Below are 21,614 nucleotides of genomic sequence, written 5' to 3' on the forward strand. Positions count from 1 at the left end.
AGGAGCAATTTACTTTCCAAAAGTCGTGGTGCCTCTGTTTAGAGGAGCTTTGGTAAAAAAAAAAAAACAAAAAAACAAAAAACAAAAAAAACAAAAAAAACAAAAAAACAAAAAAAAACAAAAAAACCAAAAAATGTTGAGTTGAGTCTTGATTGGGTGTCTACGTCTTTACGTAATTTCTGTTTCACAGAAAATGTGCAAAGAGGGGCAGCTGTAGACACCCAATTGGGTCTGGCCCAGATCAATTGGGCCTGGCCCAAATGGGTAAGCCCAATTCAATTTTATCTTGTATTTTTTTTTCTCTTTTCTTCTTCTTTTGTATTTTATGTATTGTATTATTTATTATTATTATTATGTATTAATATATGTATATATTTATTTTTTTTTTTTGTTAATATTTATGTGTATTTTATTATTTATGTATATATATATTTTTTATCTTTTTTATTTTATTCATTTTTGTATTTTTACTTATCTAATTATATATCTGATATATTTTTTTATTATTATTTATCCTATAATATCTGCTGATTTATCTTCTCCAATTATCTAGTTTTTTTTTTTATTTTGATTTTTATTTTGGAGGGCTAGGATTGAAAGTTGAAGAATCCCACCGAGAGTGGGAATTCAATCAGAAGAGTTCAGACTGGATTCAAAGATTGAATTCCCGTCCAAAGGGGAATTGGGATTGATCAGAAACTCCTGATCAATCCCTATATAAAGCACCTCCTGGAACAGAATGAAAACACACAGAAAACAGTGAGCAAAGCTACTGATTTGAGAGTAAAGGAGGCGTATAGGAAGCTAAAAAAGGGTTTAAGAGTGTTCTGGGAGCTAAAAGAAATTTTTTTGAAGATTTTTCGATTTTTTTTCTGGGAATTTCTGGAAATTCCAGTTTCTGGTTGACTTTTCCGGCGAAACTTGAATTTTCTGGCCAAATCTCCGGCCAACCTTGAAGTTTCTGGCGACCTGCCCAGTTTTCGGCGAAGAATCCCAGAAATCGGCAAACTTTCGGCCAACTTCCGGCTAACTTTCCAGATTCCGATGACTTTTTCCAGAATCCGGCACCGGTGTTCTTCAGTTTCTAGAGAGAAGGGAGAGAAAAAAGAAGAAGAGAGAGAGAGGGGAAGGAGCGTTCTGTCGAAAAACGGAGGAAGGTGCCTTTTATACCCTCCCAAAACGACGTCGTTTTGGGCTTTAAGTTAACCAGGGGATCCACGCGTTTTGCCGAACCCTACCCGACCCGGGCGTCGACCCGCTTTCTGACCTGCGCGTGCCAGCCCCCTCCGAGCCGAGCCGAGCCAAGCCGTCAAGCCGCTCCCCCCGAGCCGTTTTCTCTTCCTTGAGCCGAGCCGAGCCGAGCCGCGATTCGAGCTGCTCCAGGTTTTTTTTTTTTTTCTCTTTCTTTGAATTTTTTTTCTTTCTTTGTTTATTTGTTTATTTTATTTTTTATTTATTAGATTAGGTTTATGTAATATTTTTTTTATTTATTTTTTATTATTTTATTTTCTTTAAATAAAAATAAAAAATTCCAAAAAAATATATTTTTAGGGAAAAGTTGAAAGCATCAATTTTCCTTAGAAATAAATTTCCAAAAAATATTTTTGGGGAAAAGTTGAAAGTATCAATTTTCCTCATAAATAAATTTCAAAAAAATATATTTTTAGGAAAAAGTTGAAAGTATCAATTTTCCTTAAAAGAAAAATAAATTTCCAAAAAAAATATTTTTGGGGAAAAGTTGAAAGTATCAATTTTCCTTAGAAATAAATTTTCAAAAAAAGAGTTTTTGAGGAAAAGTTGAAAATATCAATTTTCCTTGAAAATCGAAATTTCTAAAAAAATATTTTTAGGGAAAAGTTGAAAGTATCAATTTTTCCTACAAAAAAAAAATCATTCTTTCCTTCTTTTCTATCTTAATTTTGATTTTGTTTTTTTTTTCTTTTAAATAATCCGACGACGGAGCCTCTGCAAGTGAAACAGTAGTTTTTCTTGCATACTCTTGAGGTGAGGGAATTTTCTCAAAAGTATTAGAGTCAATTGAGAATAATTTCTAATAATTAATTACTTGGTAAAATTTTAAGGCTTTTGGATAACACAAATTTAAGCTGGTACCATCTTTTGATGGGGCGTTGGGAGGGTGCTATAACCTTCCTCACACGTAACCGAACTCCCGAACTTTGTTCTGGTTAGCAGACCTGAACCTATTCTTTTAGGGACCCTTAAGCTTAGGTGTTCCCTGAAAGGACAGATTCCTTAGGTGATCAATCGCACCTAAACAAAAAAGATTGGTGGCGACTCCCTAAAGTCAATGTCTAGCGATAGATCCCCGGATCTAGACGTTATGACAATAAGCACAAAAGCCTAACCAATAACATAAAAGAGAAGTTATGCATTTTCATGGCAGTAATGTCAAGTTTCTTTCTCGCAATCTGTGACAGAAAGTAGTCTCTGCCTGCAAGAGGAAACAGAATTTCCATTATATCATTAATCGAATGTTTATTACTAAAATATTAAAAAAAAATTGAATTATTTTATTTTTTAAATAAATTATTATATTTTTATTATATTTAAATAAATTTTTATTTTTATTTTTATTTAAATAAGTTTTTATTTTTAAAAAAATTATTTATGTTAAAAACTTATTTAAATACAAATTAAAAGTTAAAATTTTATTTGAATATAAGTTAAAAAATAAAAATATATTTAAATACAAATTAAAATTTATAAATTTATTTGAATGTGATAAAAATATAAATATATATTTAAATAAAATAATAAAATTCAAAAAAAATTTTATTGTTTTAGTTCATGTCTATATCTCTGTTCCCCTTTCTTTCTTTTCACTTTAACTTTCACATTCGATCATGATTAAAGTTGAGGGGGTCAAATTTATCCCTTAAATTCATACTTCTTTCTCTTCTTATGTTGCTTCACCACTTTCTTTCTAGTTCTAACTTGTATGTTATAGACATCTAATTTGATTTAGATTCGAATCAATTAGACTTGATCCAAATAAGTATTATGGATTTATTTTTTTTAATTTAATTTAATTTTTTTAATGTTATTATTTTTCATTATTATTATTATGATTATTATTATTATTATTTATCTATTAATATTTTTTATTCATCTAATTATTTTCTTTTAGTTATCTATTAATATATTTATCTATTTTTTTATTTATTTTTTTGGCTGAGATTAAGATTAAGATCAAAAATTGAAATGAATTTGACCGTGATGTGGGAGCTAATAGAGTCAGGATTGGATTCAAATATTGAATCCAAATCCCATAAGGAGTTAGGATTGATCATAAACTTTTTTAATCAATCTCTATAAATAGGTTCACAAAAAACGAACGAGGAACAAACACACACAGAGGAAACAAAAGCTAAAAAAGGTTCTGGTGCATTAGAAACAACTTTAGGAATTTGTGAGAAATTTTTTAGAATCCAGCGAAATTTTTTGACGAGATTTAAGTTTTTCGACGATATTTCCAACCAACTTTGAAATTTCTAACGTGTTTTTTCAGATTCCGACAAACATTCAACCAGAATCTAGATTCTGTTTAGAGAGAAAGAGGAAAAAAAATGAAAGAGAAAAGAAAGAAGTAATATACGAAAAAACAGAGGTTAGAGTATTTTATACCTGTCAAAAATAACATCGTTTTAGTCTTACTATTCTCAAAAAATTCACGCGTTTTGAAATCGAACGACCTGATCCGTGCATCAACCCGATCAACGATCTGCATCTTTGCCATGTAACATACCTTTCCTAAAAGCACAATACCAAAACCTTGATTAACAACTTTAATGTCAATTTTTTAGCCCGAAAACAAGACAAAAAGTGGAAAGGAGTTTCTATTTGCACATTTTTTTTAATTTTTTACAACAAAAAAATAATTTTTATAATAAAAATACTTATTAATAAAATTATTTAATTATTCATATTGAAATTAATTTTTTATCCTTTAGCAATATTTTTTATTTATAATCTTATAAAAATTTATATTTAAAATTTTAAAAGAATTTTTGACAATGCATATTTAAAAAATTTTAAATCTTTTGAAAATATATATTTAAAAAGTTCAAAAACTTTTTAAAAATACATATTTAAAAAATTTAAAAACCTTTCGGATATACATTTTTAAAATGACAAATTTTGTTATGGATATACATATTTGTAAGACTTAAAAGACATATCATAAATGGATAGATATGTATATCCGTCTGTTTTGAAATTATATGGAGATGAGTATTCAAATGACTTCAAAATCCGTATGATATTCGTAACATTGCAACAAATTCAATCATATATTCAAAATAAGAAAAAAAAATGATCCAATCTTGTCTCTATTTGCCAATTTAGTCCTAATATTCAAAATAAGCTAATTTTGTCCTAATATTCAAAATAAGCTTATGATTTTAGGGTATAATTGAAGGTTTTAGGCTTGGTTTTGATTTGGTGTTTGATGAAAAAAAGAATGGAAATGGGAAAAATGGAAGTGAAGGGTTTTTATGAAAAAAATTATTTTTGTGAGGTGTAAAGAGTAAAATTTTAAGTTTAAGTTTTAAATTTAGAGTATAAATAAAAGATGAATGTAGAGAATAATTATTGAGGTATAAATTAAAGCTTCCAAGTCAAAATTCTCATCAACCTAAAAAACCTAAAAATAAAAATTAAATCAATCTCTCATAACAGTAAAATAATTACCGTTAACAAATTCGTCATTTAAGAAAATTCCAAATTCAAATCCGTCATTTTCACTCCTTTAATATATCTTTGACTTGGCCTTTCAAAGCTATTCTATTAAAATGCAGTTTGAGATTGATATTTGAGTGACGATGATATTAAAGTTGGTTACGAAATAACATAAAAATATAAAATGATTATTAAAAATTTATTTGAATGGATAATAAAATTAATTTAAATAAAATTGATAATAGCAATAAAAATGAAATTAATAATTATAAATATTTTTTTATCCAAAATCTTTCAAATTTCGAAATACATTGGACTTGTAATTGAATTTGAAAGATAGATCATTTGATTTGCATCGTTATTTAGCTTTGGGTCACAATTGCTTTGCGCCTGAAATTATAATTTGGATTTGGTTTAGATTAGGCTAATTTTTTTTATGTTTTATTTTATTATTTCCTTTAATGGATTTAACTTTAGTTTATTTTTTCTTTTATCTTCATAATTTTATTTATGTTTATTTTTTTTTTTTTTAATCTTTTGATATTTTATTTTTGTGATTAATCTTTTATTATTAAAAAAAAAAATGAAAATGATGAAATGGTGGTGCAAATCTGGAAACCAAGTTTGATAATGATGAAATTTCGGATGATAATAAAAAAATAAAAAAAAAACAATAAAATTTGAAAATGATGGTGTAAATCTGGAAACGAAGTTTGATAATGATGGAATTTCGGTTGATAATTCAGTTGAATCTCGTGATGGGATGATAAGCTTGTTTTTTTGGATATGCTTTCATGATAATTCCATAGTGTTTTTGCGTTAAATCCCTTCTGGATTTGTAGTTCAATCATAATTAAATCGTAACTAGAATCCTAACCTTAAACATAGATAAGTCCACGATGCAATTCGTGTCAATAATTACACAGAAATGACAGCGTGAGAAAGGAAAAACTCGAGGAAGGAAGACAGGATTCCTTCAATTTTCCAGCAAATAAAATTCTGCTCTCCGCCCGAACCCTCTTAAGCCAATAATCAGCACTGTACCACCACAGCAGTCAGCCTACCTCCAGTAGCCACCACTGCTAGTAGGACCCTAAAAGCAGTCGGAATCCGGAGACCGTCACTAATTTCCCAGCCACCATAACAACAATCACCTATCCACCACCTGCTGAGACCCCGTCCTCACCACTAGTAACTACCAAGGTTGTCATCGCACAAGTCCATACCCGAATCAAAACAGAAATGAAACCCAGACACAGAACTGCCACCCGCACCATCACAGAACTAAGAACAGCCAAAACTTTGTTACCACCGGCACTTTCAACCAAAAAAACCAAGCCACCTAAAAGCTTTAGACCTAAAAATCATCCCACAATAAACAGCAGAATAAATCATAACGACACACACAATTTCAAACAAAGGACAATAACACAGAGCAAGAAACAAAAGCAATATATAAAAGTAAATGGCAAAGAAAAGTTTTTGGCTGTGACTACTTGGGAGTTTTGGGATTAGTGAAGACAGTCACCACCGGCGGCAGAAGAAGGGGACACCGACAGTAAGAGCGGCAGCAACAATGGTGGCCGATGAGCTTTCGTACATCGGAGCCTATGAGTAAGAAAAGCACGGAGAGTAGAGAAACATACTGAAATTTCATTTAAGTCGAAAGAAGGAATAAGGGCCAAATATCGGATTAAAGTTTCAGGTTTAAAGTTCAGATCTACCGGTTTAGAGGCAGTTTTTGGAAAATTCGTTTGGAGAATGTGAAAGAGAAGGCCGAGAGGAAACAACTGTGAAATTTAGGCTTTAACGGACGTCACCGCCGCGGTACAGTGACCAAAGAGGCCTACCAAAAATCGCAGAAGAGACGGAAGAAAGGACAAAAAGGTTAAATTATGAATTTTGCCTATTTATAGTCGCATTCAAACTACTTCGTTTTGATTAAAAGAGAAGTGAGCAGAACCGGATTGAACCACCAAAAATCAAATTGAATATGTTTGAACCGCCAAAAAACTTGGTTGAACCGATCAAGGGTGTTGACTAATTGTTGACTTTTTAGATCTTGGTATTTTTTCTCTCTTTTATTTATTTTTAAATGTTTTCTTTATTTGGTTTTTTTTTATTTATCTTTTAGATCAGGAATATTTCTAAGAAATTTGATTCTTTGAAAATAAAAAAAATTAAGAGTGGTTTGAAATTTAATTTTTGTAAATTAATTTTGAGATAAAACTATTGAGGGATTTTATTGACAAAGAATTTAATTTTTGGAAATTTAAAAATAATTTTGAATAAACATAAATAAAATATTATCAATATATTAAAAGGTTTTATAATTTTAAAGATAATTTTGGAAAAATTAAAAAAAATTACTAACGTATTAGAAGATTTTGAAATTTAAAACATGATTTTTAGAAAATAAATTGAATTTAAAAAATAAAATTTTATCATCATATTGAAAGATTTTATGATTTAAAAATCTAAAATAAGGTTTTACAATATATTGGAAAACCTTATTAATTAAAAAATGTTTGAAAAGATAAGTTTTATAAATTTCTACCATATATTGGTGAATTTTTTTTTGGATAAAGTTTTACTAACATATAGAAAGATTTTTTAGTTTTACATGAATAATCAAATAATGGTAATTCATCATCTGTTTTCTTTATTTCATAAAAAATTAATTTTGAATCTCTCAATGAATGAATTACTAGATTGTTGCAAATAACAATTTTTGTATAAATTTTTATGTGAGAAATTTTTTCTAAAATTTTTCAACATATTAAAAAATTTAGAAATGTTTTCCAATACCTAAGATTCTATAAAATTTACAATTTTCATGAATAAAGTTTTTAAAGATACTAATAAATCTAATGACAAAATCTCTTCAAGCATGACAAATAGACTTTTAAGGTGATAAAATATTTTTAAACTATTACAAACATATTGAAATAATTTAAGAATAATTTTTAATAATTAATTACTTAAAATTTTAAAGCTTTAGATAACATGAAATCAATGGATATTATTTTTTGGATGGGAATATGTAAGAGTGATATAACTTTTTCTACACGTAACTATACTCTCGAATTTTATCTGGTTTCATAGACTAGAATTTACCCTTAAGGAACTTGAGTTAAGCTTTGGATCTTTCTTTAGAAAAAGATAGAATCAGTTAAATAATTAATCGCACCTAAACAAAAAAAGTTTGTGGTGACTCTTCTTATTGTGTCTAGTGATAGAGTTTGAAAAGATAAGTTTTATAAATTTTTACGAAAATAGTAGAGAATTTTCTTGGATAAAGTTTTACAAACATATTATAAGATTTTTTAGTTTTACATGAATAATCAAATAATGGTAATTCATCATGTGTTTTTATTATCTCATAAAAATTAATTTTAAATTTGCCAATGAAAGAATTACTATAACATTACAATAACAATTTTTATATGAAATTTTTTTTCTAAAATTTGTCAACATATTAGAGAATTTAGAAATATTTTCCAATACCAAGATTCTATAAAATTTACAATTTTCAAGAATAAAGTTTTTTAAAAAATATTAATGAATCTAATGACAAAGTCTCTTCAAGTATAATAAATAATTTCATTGAATACTTTTGATATGAGAAAATATTTTTAAATTATTATCAACATATTAAAATAATTTAAGAACAATTTTCAATAATTAATAACTTAGTAAGATTTTTAAGGCTTTAGATGACAAGAAATCAATGGGTACGATCCTTTGGATGAAAGTTGTAGGGGGAGCTATAATCTTCTCTGCACGTAACTGTACTCCTAGACTACTATGTCTAGTTTCATAGACTAGAATTTACCTTTTAAAAAACTTAAGTCAAGCTTGTGATTTTTCTTTAAAATGAGATAAATTCAGTTAAGTGGATAGTCATACTTAAACAAAAGAAACTAGTGGTGACTTATTTTGTTATCTAATGATTGAGTTCATAGACTTATACATTATGACAGTTTGATGATTTCATTGGGGGCTGCCGAGATTCAAGCCAATAATTGATCTTATGTTATCTAAGTCTAAGCTTTAACAATTTTTACCAAGTTTTTTTTTTAATTCTTTAATAAGCATTTATTACCTTGCCATCCATGCCATATATTTATAACATAATTCTATACCTGGACCCTGTATCTTTAGAAGAAAGTAAAATATTTATATTTTTGTGAGGTTTCATACATCTGCACAGGCTAGTGAAATATTTTTATTCAAATTGAACCATTTTTGTTTGTAATCTGTGATGGATAAAGATTGTGATGTCTTACTAATATATTATGGGTTAAAGTAAAGAGCAATTTGGAAACCATTAGATTGAAAATCCAAATTATATATATAATGAACCCTAAGGGACCTAACTTGTAGGTAGAACCTTTATAGAAATAACCCAAAATTTAGGTTATGCTTTTTTACATATGTTGTACACTGATTAATTTTTTAGTACTTATCATGTTGTATGAACACATATGATGAAGTGTGCTAATTTAATTTAATTCTTTGACTTGTTAGGTTGCAAGTATTTTTGGCATCCATCTAATTTATGTCATTCTATGCCAACTTGTGAATTTTGGTGGTTACATAATTGGATTTTTTGGTAAATTTTTTTTCATTGCATAAGCATACCCTATCCTAATTAAGAATTATAGTAATTAAGGTTCGAGAATAGCTCAACCATTGAAAACCTCGATCCAGTCCATTTGTCACTAGTTCAACACTCGAGCTTAAGTCAAACTTACAAAGCATAAACATGCTAATTGTTTTGAAAGAAATAAAGAAGGCATAGGAAGAGCTGAAAGGGGAATTGAATAAGATATTGGAAATGTTAAGTAAGCTTGACAGAAGTAAGGCAGTGGAAAATACACCTAGCTTGCATGAACATCCATCACAAAATGTTGTGGAGCCTTTGTATCCTCATAGGTTTGGTTCATATCAAGCCCAGACTTTTAGGTTTTCTCACAACTGTTCACGTTGCATAGAACATATGCTTATCTAAAAATGCTATATGCATTTTACTTAGGGGCAATTTCAAAGTTTCACTAATATTGTCTTTATAAAAAAGATAGTGAAATCAATTCAAATCCCCAATCTGAATGATCTAGAGAAAAAGGAGAAACTGAGGCTGAAGGTAGTGGAAACTTTAAAAGAGTTGAAGTTTGAACATAAGATAAACTTGTTAGAAGAAAGGTTACAAGCGGTTGAAGAAATAGATTTTTACGGCTCGTTAGATGCAATTGAGCTTTGCTTGGTTCCTAAAGTAGTTATTTTACCAAAATTCAAAGTCTTGGAGTTTAACACAACCCTAGCTTTAGAACTTAAAAACTCTTCGCTTCACATTTAACCCTAAAATGCAACCCAAATAGAATTATGAAAAAGTTAAAATTTTTGTTGAAAAAGCCCAAGTAACCAAAAAGGAAAGAAAGGAAAAACGATGATAATTAAAAAAAAAAAAAATGAAAGATGAGATGTTAAAAAAGAAAGAAAAAAAAGTTACGGTGACATTTTTATTTTGGATTAAAAATGCTCTGTATTTCTATTGTTAAATTTTAATTTTAATAATAAAAATTTAAATTTTGATAATTTTAAATATCAATTTTAAAAAAATCATATAATCAAAGGCACATAAGCAAAGTTAACAATACATTAATGATATTAACCATACAAAGTTGAAAGTGTTAATGATTAGATTGACCTTATCAAATTGAAATAATAAAAGATTCTAACTTTTACAAATTGTATTAAATAGATTAATGTGTTGTTTGATAAACTGTACAAATTCAATAATAAAAATTAATTATTGATTTTTTAGTTATAAAAAATTTAAGTATTGAATTAATTTTTTGTTTGGTACGCTATTAAAATTTAAATATGAAGTAAAATTTATGTTAATTTTGTATAAAAAAAGATATAATTTCATAATTATTTTAAATTGGTAAAAGCTAAAAAGAAAGAATAAATTGTGAAAAAGAAAGAACGTAGAATTAATGCATTTAGATAACATTTTTTCTTTAAATAAAAGTTTAATATTAAATAAAATTAAAATATTAACAATTAAATAAAATTGACATGATACGTTGCGTAACTAAAAATTATTCAGCGTTTTTAATATTTTTCATTAAAAATCTTCAATTAGATAATTTTTAAAAATAATTTATCAAACACAATAAAATATAAAATTATTAAAAATTTTAATTTTTAATAATTTAAAAAATTTTAATTGTCAAACGTTACTCTAAAACTAAAAATTTTAATGGATAAAAAATAATTGAATAATTTGACATTTATTTCATCTTCCGTTTTAATAAAACAATCTATTTTATTATTAAAGATAAGATGCACTTATAGATTTTTTAATTTTACGTATTTTTTAAAGTATTAATTTCAATAAATATAACGAATAAGAGAAATAAATAAAAAATAATTTCATCATTTTTTAATTTATTAAAATCAGTTAAAAAAATATAAAAAATTATAATTTTTTTTATGTAACTTTGATCCCTCTATTGTTATTAATTAAGGATTAAAAAAAAAAGGTTCCACGTGTGTAGGACCCAAACCACTCCCATAGGGTTTCTCTTTCTCCTTCATTCTTTGCACACTGCACGTTCTTTCCACACTTTCGCTTGCTTCCAGAAATTTTCTCTCATCTCGATTCAGTCCTGCTATCAGACGTTTCATCTTTCTTCACTACGGCACTAGAAAAAGAAAACTTGAAGGGAGCTGCGGTGCAAGGAAGCCACTGCACCATTCAGGACCAGTGGATATTGGCAAGTGTGGCGCGGCCAAATAACCCCAATCGTGCCACTGAAGATCCAGCCGGACACTCTTTCAGCGGCTAATTTGTGTATTTCGCGCTGCACTGGAGCAAAAACCTGCTCCCTAACGGTAATTGCAGCAGACTCTTCAGGAAAGAGAACACATCGATTTTTATCTTCTCTGTTTAAAAATCTCTCTTTCAAGCATTTTTCCAAACAAGTCATCTTCAGAAAAAAGAATTGTTTTTTTCTTTTTGTTTTTTACAAAAACAACCGGCGATTCTTGTTGGAAAAAAACCACTTCTAAGAAAAATTATAAATTTATCCATCAAAAGAACACCCTCCAAAAGAGGTTTTTTTTTTTTTTTTTGGTTTTGTCTTCTGGGTTTTCAGTAAAGAAAATTTGTAAGCAAAGAGATTAAAAAAGCCAGATGTTAAAACGGCGGCGGTTTTACCGTTGGATTGATCAAACCTCAAAACAATGGTGTTTTGATGTAGCAAAGGATAAGAGGATGGATACTTTAATTGATATATATAAAGGGAGGTAGTTATATTATTAGTGTTGTTATTTGATGGCGAAGGTGGTTTTGGGGGTTGCAGTAGGGGTGGCGGTGGCCGCGTGTGCGGTGGCGGCTTTAGTGGTAGGGAGGAGGGTAAGGACTAGGAGGAAGTGGAAGAGAGTAGTTGGAGTTTTGAAAGAGTTGGAAGAAAGTTGTGAGACCACAGTTGGGCGGCTAAGGCAAGTAGTGGATGCTATGGCTGTTGAGATGCATGCTGGTTTAGCTTCTGAGGGAGGGTCCAAGCTCAAAATGTTACTCACTTTTGTTGATAATCTCCCTTCTGGGTAATCAAAACTTTTTTTTTTAATTTTTTGTTGCTTTTAATTTGGTTGTTTTTTCCATTTGGGTTATTCGGCTTTTGTTGATTTCTGGTTGTTGAGGTTAATAAAATTTGAAGTTTTTTTGGTGAGATTAAAGATTGGTTCTTATAGGCTTGGTTATTGATGCATTGTTCGGATTGGTTTTGGTGATGATAGATGCTTGTTGGAGTGTACTAATTTTGAAGCTTTTCGTAATTTTTTCTGTGTGAGAATAAAAATGGTTTTTATTGGTTTGGTTATTGTTGCATTGTAATGTAGTATTATTGGGTTGGTTTTGTTGATTGAATCTAGTACACTCTTTATCTGTTTTTTTTTTTTTTTTTTTAAAATTTTGATTTACCGTTTTTATGTTTATTGGGGATTGTCAATTTTCCGCTAAATATGTAAATTGAGAAAAAGGAAAAATTGTTTCTTCAATGATTAATTGCTGTTTTTTTTTTTTTTTTTTTTTTAACTTATTATACTAATGCGTGTTGCATTTCTTTTTTCTTTTTTCTTTTCTTATGCCGGAGTTTTCCAATTTTAGGACAGTATTCCATGATAGTTGGTGTTCCCCCCGTATGTTGTTTTGGGATGGTATTTGAGTTTTTGTCTTGTTGCAACTTGGCCGCACTTTCTGTGAGTTGTTCCTGCATTCTGCCCTGGTACTGAAAATTTTCAATTTAATGAGCGTTTCTTTTTCCATTCAGGCTTTCGTTTCGTTTTTTTTTTTTTTTGGGTTTGATTTGATGTTTGTTCTTTCTTTTTGCTTTTCATTTGTTTTTTCTTGTGATATATTATGCACTTTTTTTTTTTTTTGCGTTTTCTTATGTTTATTCTTTCTAATGGAGTATTGACAATACATGGTTTCTGTAATGGGTATCTCATGAAGTTTAATAATATTGAGATAGTGTTATACGTTGTTTTTGCATGACCATTCCACTACTATGAGTAGGTAATCTAATTTTCTTCTTTAAACTTAATATATTTAGTTCATAGAATCTTGCTGGCTTCTGCTTCTATACCCCATTACTGGCACATAGGTGTATAAGAACTATTTGAGGTATTATTGTTTTTAAACTACAATAATGGATTGAATCTATTGGTTCCTATAGCAAATGTGGTCTGTGGTTAAAATTTGAAACTTCTGATTCAGCATGGGATTTTAGGTTTATGTTATATTTTGGTTTGGTAATGATTTGCCCTTAACAGGATTTGTATGGGAGATGTTTGCTCTGTGGTTAATTTTGTTTTGGCTTTTAGCTTAGGCTTGTGAATGATATTATTGTCCAGTCATGTTCTTATGTATATTTACTTTTTTTCCTTCTTACATAGCTTATGTTAGTAAAATAAATATTTATTATTTTTATCAGGAGTGAGAAAGGAACTTTTTATGGTCTAGATCTTGGAGGTACTAATTTTAGGGTCTTACGGGTTGAACTAGGAGGTCAAAGATCCTCTTTTGATCGAGATGTAGCACAACAAGCCATTCCCCCGCGGTTGATGACTGGTAGAAGTGAGGTAACTAAGTTTCTGACTTGCCAATCCTTTCCAAACATATGGAATCTTATTATTTACTGATTTTAATTGAAGTTATTAACATATGTCTCTTTCATGCAGGATCTTTTTGATTTTATAGCTTCATCATTACAGCATCTTGTTGAAAAAGGAAATGATTCTGAGCAATCTCCAATTATAAAAGAACTTGGATTTACATTCTCTTTTCCTGTGAAACAAACATCTGTTTCGTCGGGGATTTTAATCAAGTGGACAAAAGGATTTGCAATCACAGACATGGTTAGTTTCATATTTGAATATTAGTGCAACTGCTAGAATAAAAGGAAACTTTGTGTCACCTAGTAATTCCTGTTTATTTATAAAATAATAATTTGAGCCCAAAGGCTTGGTGCATCATATTGCTTTATGTAAAGGCTTAAATTTCTCAACTAGCAGTTGTTTATGATTCTTATAGAATCTCTGTAATTGTTGGAAGTTATATTTTAATTTATGGAAAACCTAATATTTTGTTAAATATGTGGCACAAATGATTGTAGGTTGGAAAAGAGGTTGCTGGAGTTTTACAACAAACACTGGCTAGGAAAGGTCTAAATATGCAAGTTGCTGTGCTGGTGAGCTCTAAATCTACATTGTAGGTTTACTTTTTTGTTTTCTTAATTTAAGGAACTTCTGAGAAATAAAGAATGGCAGAATGCTTGGTTATATTTCTGATGTCTTGTTCATACTGTAGGCATGCTTTTAGTATACTGTATAAGAAATTGCTTGGATGAAAGTTTTGCATCTTGTACTCATTGTGCAGGGTTTTTCTTTTTTTCTTTTTTACTGGTTTATGCAGTTTGCTGTTGCAATGGAAGATTGAATGAAGCAAGAAATAAATGAATTTAGTTCTGTATCTTTAGCAGTTTCAATGACCTGGTTGTACGCATAATTTACAGCCTATTGATAAAGACATAGTGGATTTTGGTTCATGGGCATGGCAAATTCAGTGAATATCTGGCTTGTTAGATACTTTTAATGTGTTTATGTCAAATTAAAGGAGGTTAATGACCTGGCTAGTATCCCCTAAATGCATCACAATAGGTCAAGTAAGATACTAAAATTTTCAATATAGTGGTCTAATGACTCATAATTCATAAAACTGTTTAGAAATTCAGATGTCTTCTCTACATCTTTTTCGGAAAATAATAATGATTGCTGTGTTTTTTCTATTGTCCACTGTCTTTCTAAAATTTAAGTTTTTGTTACTGCCAGTTACATCACTGTATGATAACTTGTATGATAACTTTGATCAATATATGGTGAACTCTGATGTCTTTTCTACATCCTTTGGGAAAATGATACTAATCATAGTAGCTAGAGGTAAATTTTTTTTACTTCCAATTGCACAAAAATATATTGATAATTTTAATGAGTATATTGATAAATATTGTAATAATTTTGGATGTAAATGATTTTGTTAGTTCAATAAAAGGTAAGCAGCATTTTTGTAGTGGATTGTTCATTAACAGAAATTAGTTACTTTCGAGTTAATGTCCATAACTAAATTGATGATGTTAAAATCATTATCTAAGTAGTTCATTATAAATTTGAGGAATTTCTTCGAAGGGTTGTCTGTTCTAGTGTTTGTGCTAATAAATAGAATACATAGAATGTTAATTAGTCTACAGGTAACTTGAAAGCCATTTTAACTTTTTAAGTTCCTTAATTTTCACATGTAATTAATGTCTATTCTCAATGAGAGTCATGGTTAAAGATTCTTTATTTTCCTCTTATTGTGTGTTTTGTTTGGTAGTTGCTATGGCATGTTTAAAAATAAACAGATGTGTCTTCATCATTCAGCAGATATTTTATAATATAATGATGTCATGGCTCATGAGAAAAGTAATAAACTGAGGTGGCATTCCTAACCCAAATTGCAAGTATATATGTGGACATATCTTCATACTTAATTTTAGTTTCATGTTTGGATAAATTTAATGGATTGTTTAAGCAGGTGAACAATACAGTTGGAACATTAGCGCTTGGACATTATCATGATGCAGACACTGTTGCTGCAGTGATAATTGGAACAGGTACAAATGCCTGCTATTGGGAGCGGACGGATGCTATCATCAAGTGCCAAGGACTTCTTACAACTTCTGGAGGCATGGTATCGTTTGTTTCTCTTGCATATGGCCTTTATTTTACTTTATATGAGGAAGTAGTTAATTCACATCCATCAGTTTTCAATTATTTTATTTGTCTAACGACTAGGTTGTCAACATGGAATGGGGTAATTTTTGGTCATCTCATATGCCAAGAACTTCGTATGATATTGAATTAGATGCTGAGAGTCCAAATCCCAATGACCAGGTAGGATTAGGTTTAACTATACCTTTTTCTTAGTAGATAATAATGAAGGACCAGATCTGATTTCTTATAATTTGCTGCAGGGTTTTGAGAAAATGATATCAGGCATGTATCTTGGTGACATTGTTAGGAGAGTCATTCTAAGGATGTCACAGGAGTCCGATGTTTTCGGACCTGTTTTTTCCAGTTTATCAGTGCCCTTTGCCTTAGGGTATGCATCTATGTAATATTTTAATTTCCTTCTTTTAACTAGGTTTCTATCATGTTTAAGAGTATGGAAATGTTCTTTTAGTTTTTTTTTTTTTTTTTTCTAGATGGCTGACAGTTGTTTTCTTTGTTTCCCTTTCCTGATTTCCATTATTATTAACATTCATAATTGAGGTTTTAAGTGATGGGTAACCTTATTTCTTCATAAAAACCTTGCTGCAAGTATTATTACTTCTATGGTTCATGACTATATATGGATAAACAAATTGCACTAGTTAAAGGAGTAAAATGGTCTTACTTGTTTTTACTTCCCGGGACATCGCATAAGTTATATCTTTTCTAAATCTCTGATATGCAAGTTACCCATTTCAATATCCAACTTCAGGACGCCTTTAATGGCTGCAATGCATGAAGATGACTCCCCTGAATTGACAAAAGTGGCGAGAATCTTAAAAGATGATCTCAAGGTAATTGAGTCCAACATTAACTCCCTCCTTGTCAGTCTCTGGCCATGACCTCAGTGGATTGTTAGGTTGACATTTAGCTTTGCAGATTCCAGATCTTCCCTTGAAGGCAAGGAAGCTTGTTGTGAAGGTATGTGATGTGGTAGCCCGGAGGGCTGCTAGATTGGCAGCCGCTGGTATCGTTGGGATCTTGAAGAAGATCGGCCGGGATGGAAGCGGTTGCATCAGGGTGGGAAGAACTAGAAGCGATACCAAGATGAGAAGAACGGTTGTGGCAATTGAGGGAAGTTTATACACACAATACACAATGTTCAGGGAGTACTTGCATGAAGCCTTGCATGAAATACTGGGAGAAGATATCGCGCAGCATGTAATTCTTAAGGTCACGGAAGATGGATCAGGGACCGGAGCAGCTCTCCTTGCTGCCTCACATTCATCCAAAAGTGTTGATAATGTACAGCTGCTATAAATATATATTACTGAATATGCATGTAGCCCCTGTAAATGTAGAATTCAATTCCATATCTTCCATATTTAAAAGAAAGGTTTGTTCATTACTTTCCCTCATAGTTCTTTAAGAATGTCCTTGCGCTTCATTTTTCTCTTTAAAGGTGTACTGTATATTGATATTGGCAATTTGAAAGTGATGCTTATTTGTTCATTAGAAAAGAAACTATCATATTCTTTTACAATCTAAATGTTCATTTAACTCAAGTATTTGATTTTGATTTAGTATTTGGCATGACTTTTTTTTTTTTTCAAAAAGCAGGTCTTTCTATAAATTAAAAAAAAAAAAGAGAAAGAAAAAAAACATGATGTAATCTCTCATAATTTTTTTTTAATTATGAGTTTAATTTCGTTGGCTTGATGATAATGACAATTTAGACGAATTTATTTTTATCATATTAGAGCGTTAACTCATGTGTATATATATATATATATATATATATATATATATATATATATATATATATATTATAACATACATAGTTATTAAATAATAATTGCTAATGTGGATGTTTACATGAACTGTTTTTTTTTGACACGTAAAATAATTTATAAAATTTTTTATTATGATGATATATAAGATATTTATTTATTTTAAATTATTTATAAAAAATATATTATAAAAATTATTAAATTATCAAAAATTTTAAAATTTAATAAAAAATCAATTTAAATTTTAATTAAATTTCTTTCTTCTATACATCACCTTATCTCAATTTAAAATCAATTTTAAAGTAATTTATTTTTTTCAATTTATCTGAAATTATCACAATTTTTAAAAATATTTTAATATCTTTAATATTTTTGTATAAATAATCCTTGAATTATCTTCATTTTTTAAATATATTTCACAAAGAAAATGTAATATATATATATATATATATAAATACTAGAACAACGTCAGAAAAGTTTTTCTTATATATCATCTCATCTTAATTTAAAATCAATTTTAAAGTAATTTATCTTTTTCAATTTATCCGTAATTAACATGAATATTTAAATTTATCATAATTTTTAAAAATATTATTTAATATCTTTAATTTTTTTTTATAAATAATCTTTACATTATCTTTAATTTTTAAATATATTTCACAAAAAAAATGTGAAAAAAAATATAAATACCAAAACAACTTTAGGAAAGTTTATCTTATATATCAAATTTCTCATGTACATCACCTCATCTCAATTTAAAACCAATTTTAAAGTAAGTTATCTTTTCTAATTTATTTGCAGTTAATTTGAATATTTAAATTTATCATAATTTTTATAAATAATTTTTACATTATCTTTAATTTTTAAATATATTTCACAAAGAAAATATGAAAAAAAAATATAAATACTAGAACAACTTTAGAAAAACCCTCATTGTTGATAATTCTTAGTTATATAACTTTCTCAATGTCCCACTGAGCTAAATATATTTTTTCCTACTATTAATTTTGTCTCTATTTTTATTAGTTTATTCTTACTATAGGAACTAACATGCTTTTTTTTTATAATAGATATTATTTCATTAAACATACTATTCACTCTATGTACTATTTGACTAAACATACTATTCATTCCATCATGTAGGATTTTTGTTTTTTCAAATCAAGTGTAATATTTTTTTTTAGTTGTAATATATATTTTAAAAACTACAAAAACCCATATATTTTTATATTTTTATCGGTTTGTAGACCTTTTATTTTTTAATAGATTTTTTGTTCGATCAGATAATATATTTTATCTTTTAATTGATTATTTATTTAATATTTTTTATTTGTATAAAATACAAATAATGCTTTGATTAATTGATATAATAGAGTTATGTGTCATAAATTAAAATTTATGTGCCAATTGTACATTCAAAGAGTAAATAATACTCAGACTCTCGATGAGAAACATATAATAGAATTTCAAATCAGGAGATTATTTTTCATTAAAAAATAAAATTGAAACATGTAACATAATTTTAAATAAGAAGATTATTTTTCATAAAAAAATAAAATTGAAAAGAAATAATTAAGGGATAGTTTCATCAGTAGTATTAATATCAAGTTTTTTTATATCTTAGTTTAAAAAAATCTTAGAACCATAAAAAATTTCATCAAGATACTTTAAAATGAATATATGAATCCTATAATAATTCTACAATTATGAAACAGAGAATTTCTTATAGCTTTCAGCAAAATTTTAAAAAAAAAACTTTACTTGTAACAAAGTAATCAGTTAAGTCCTATTTAAGTAAGTAATTGAGTTAACAATTCCACTACATGGAGAACAATCACTACAAAACTGGATTACAAATTAAATAATCATAAAGATTTGTTTTTTTATGCTCGACAGTCTAATTTGCAGCCTTGCTAGCTTAATGGTTTATGGAATTACAAATGTTTATATTATAAATATACTGGCAATAAGGAAAAAGATACGTGGCAAAACAAAGGTGAAATAGCAAACAGATCAAATGGCCATTGGTTATCCAATCAAATAAATACGTATGACCTGTTTAATTCAAAGGCAACCAATTGGAGTTTTTATTTTGTGGTCAATTAATTAGATGGATATTTTTGGCCAAGTCAAAGATTTTAGGCCAACTAACAGATGACAACTGGCATATTTCATCCTAGTCAGCTATTAAGGATAGTTCAAGTTGACGAAAGCGATTCAGTCTGAATCAGCAGAATTTAGTTCGTTTTGGGCCAATAATTGGAAGGCATATGGCAGAGTTGGTTGGCAAGAGAAAGCAAATAGCAAATGGACTCCTTCAGCCAATACCTGCAAGTAGCAAACGGACTTCCACTAGCCGTCACTTAGGAAGGCACTGGAATTACAACTCTTAGGGAAGCCCAATAAATGGAGGAAACAGCCATTAACTTAACTACACAATCCAAATCAACCCAACGCTATACTCAATTCAGCTCATTTCTACTTCTCTTAAGTTTTTCCGATTTTCTCCAAAGCTCTTCGAGAGCATTCCCTTTGATATTAGCATTTAGACATTAAGTTTGGTGACTGTAAGCCTCAAAGCATTCAAAGCAATCAAAAATTTACTTTTTGGCAAACAAGTTTCATCAAGTTTGTTTAAATTCATTACAATCCAGGGTCTCAATTCAATAAGTTTTTCTGTCATCTTGCTTTCTTTTAATTCCATTTACAATTGATTTATATTTTTTTTTATTTCCAAGTTGTTTCTCGCATTTCCAATTCTTTACAGGTGATGTTTTAAGCAATCTGTTCGTAGCTTCGAAAGGACCCATATAAATGCAATCATCTTTCTTAACCTGAAATTGTAAATTGGTGTCCTTTGATCCAATCTTAACCAGTTGACTCACTTCAAAGGGCAAAGGTCACTAAGATCACATTTTGAAAACTTTGTTAGTTTGAAGTTCAAAACTAATTGACACACCTGGTTGATATCGTGTGGTTAAAGATTGCTTCAACATCTTCATTTGGCACGCCTAGTGCGATCAAAATTGGAAATGTCAATGAAGAACACGGGAAACCCTGTTATGATTCTCGAGCTGGAAGTTTCCATAACTGACGTGACCAATGATCCTCCACCACGGGAACGCATTTCTAGTGGATTGACCAACAGGTCTTGAAACCACATTAACGACAGATTTTTCAAAAAAAATGGAATAAATTACTCAAGCATTCAAAGAATACATGAAAGCTATGGCTAGGTATTATGATAGAAACACCGGAGTCATCAGGAGTGAAGTGGCTGCTGCTAGAACCATTCTTGTAGATTCCATTGATAGGATTTCCACGACAAGCTAGACAACCTGCACTGCTGTTAGAAAAATAAATAAGAGTAGAGAAAGAAAATAATAAATTTTGACTTTGAAACATAAAAGAAAATTTTTTTAAAAGATAATTATGTTTTTATGATATAATAAAATCTCAAAACTCTCTAAGTAAAAGTAATAAAAATAGTTATACTGAAAATTTTATTTATAATAAATGAATAGACAAATTTTTATTCAAATAATTATGATTATTTGTACAATCATGATTTATATGAACAATTATCTATTTATATTCAAATAATTATGACTATTTATAATATAATAATTATTTCTGTTCAAATATCATTATTTAAAATATGAATAAAATTAATACAAAAATTAAGTATATTCACCAATAATTAAATATTTCTATCAAATATGAGATGCATCACATTTTAAATTACCAACAATCATTCACTAGTTTGGGATGTTAGTGCTTAATCTTTAATATTTCCCACAAATAAAT

The 21,614-nt window shown here is 28.7% G+C and overlaps 1 protein-coding gene across 4 annotated transcripts; it reads left to right on the forward strand.

Annotated features, from left to right (window-relative positions):
• Positions 1-11,256: 11,256 nt before the first annotated feature.
• LOC111290828 (hexokinase-3-like) lies at positions 11,257-17,430 on the forward strand. Of its 4 annotated transcripts, none has more exons than XM_022882314.2 (10): positions 11,310-12,315; positions 12,864-12,995; positions 13,704-13,851; positions 13,951-14,127; positions 14,385-14,459; positions 15,842-15,997; positions 16,102-16,200; positions 16,281-16,420; positions 16,790-16,871; positions 16,957-17,430. In XM_022882314.2, exons 1-10 carry the CDS (start codon positions 12,044-12,046, stop codon positions 17,335-17,337), a joined length of 1,662 nt encoding a protein of 553 aa, XP_022738049.2. In that variant the 5' UTR covers positions 11,310-12,043; the 3' UTR covers positions 17,338-17,430. The 4 variants fall into 4 exon arrangements, with proteins under 4 accessions (XP_022738051.1, XP_022738052.1, XP_022738049.2 ...); XM_022882315.2 differs by having other exon boundaries at positions 16,281-16,408; XM_022882316.2 differs by lacking the exon at positions 12,864-12,995 and having other exon boundaries at positions 11,257-12,315.
• Positions 17,431-21,614: the final 4,184 nt, after the last annotated feature.

This window comes from Durio zibethinus, chromosome 11, assembly GCF_047325235.1.
Source record: "Durio zibethinus cultivar Kanyao isolate XHJ-2024 chromosome 11, ASM4732523v1, whole genome shotgun sequence".
In the NCBI taxonomy this organism is placed as follows: Eukaryota; Viridiplantae; Streptophyta; class Magnoliopsida; order Malvales; family Malvaceae; genus Durio; species Durio zibethinus.

What these genes read in the sequence shown, in the direction of transcription:
- LOC111290828 (XM_022882314.2), top strand. Translation starts at nt 12,044, where the DNA reads ATGGCGAAGGTGGTTTTGGGGGTTGCAGTAGGGGTGGCGGTGGCCGCG. An exon ending in TGTTCCTGCATTCTGCCCTG is followed by an intron (nt 12,996 to 13,703) that starts GTACTGAAAATT and finishes TATTTTTATCAG; the next exon opens with GAGTGAGAAAGGAACTTTTT. An exon ending in ATATGCAAGTTGCTGTGCTG is followed by an intron (nt 14,460 to 15,841) that starts GTGAGCTCTAAA and finishes TTGTTTAAGCAG; the next exon opens with GTGAACAATACAGTTGGAAC.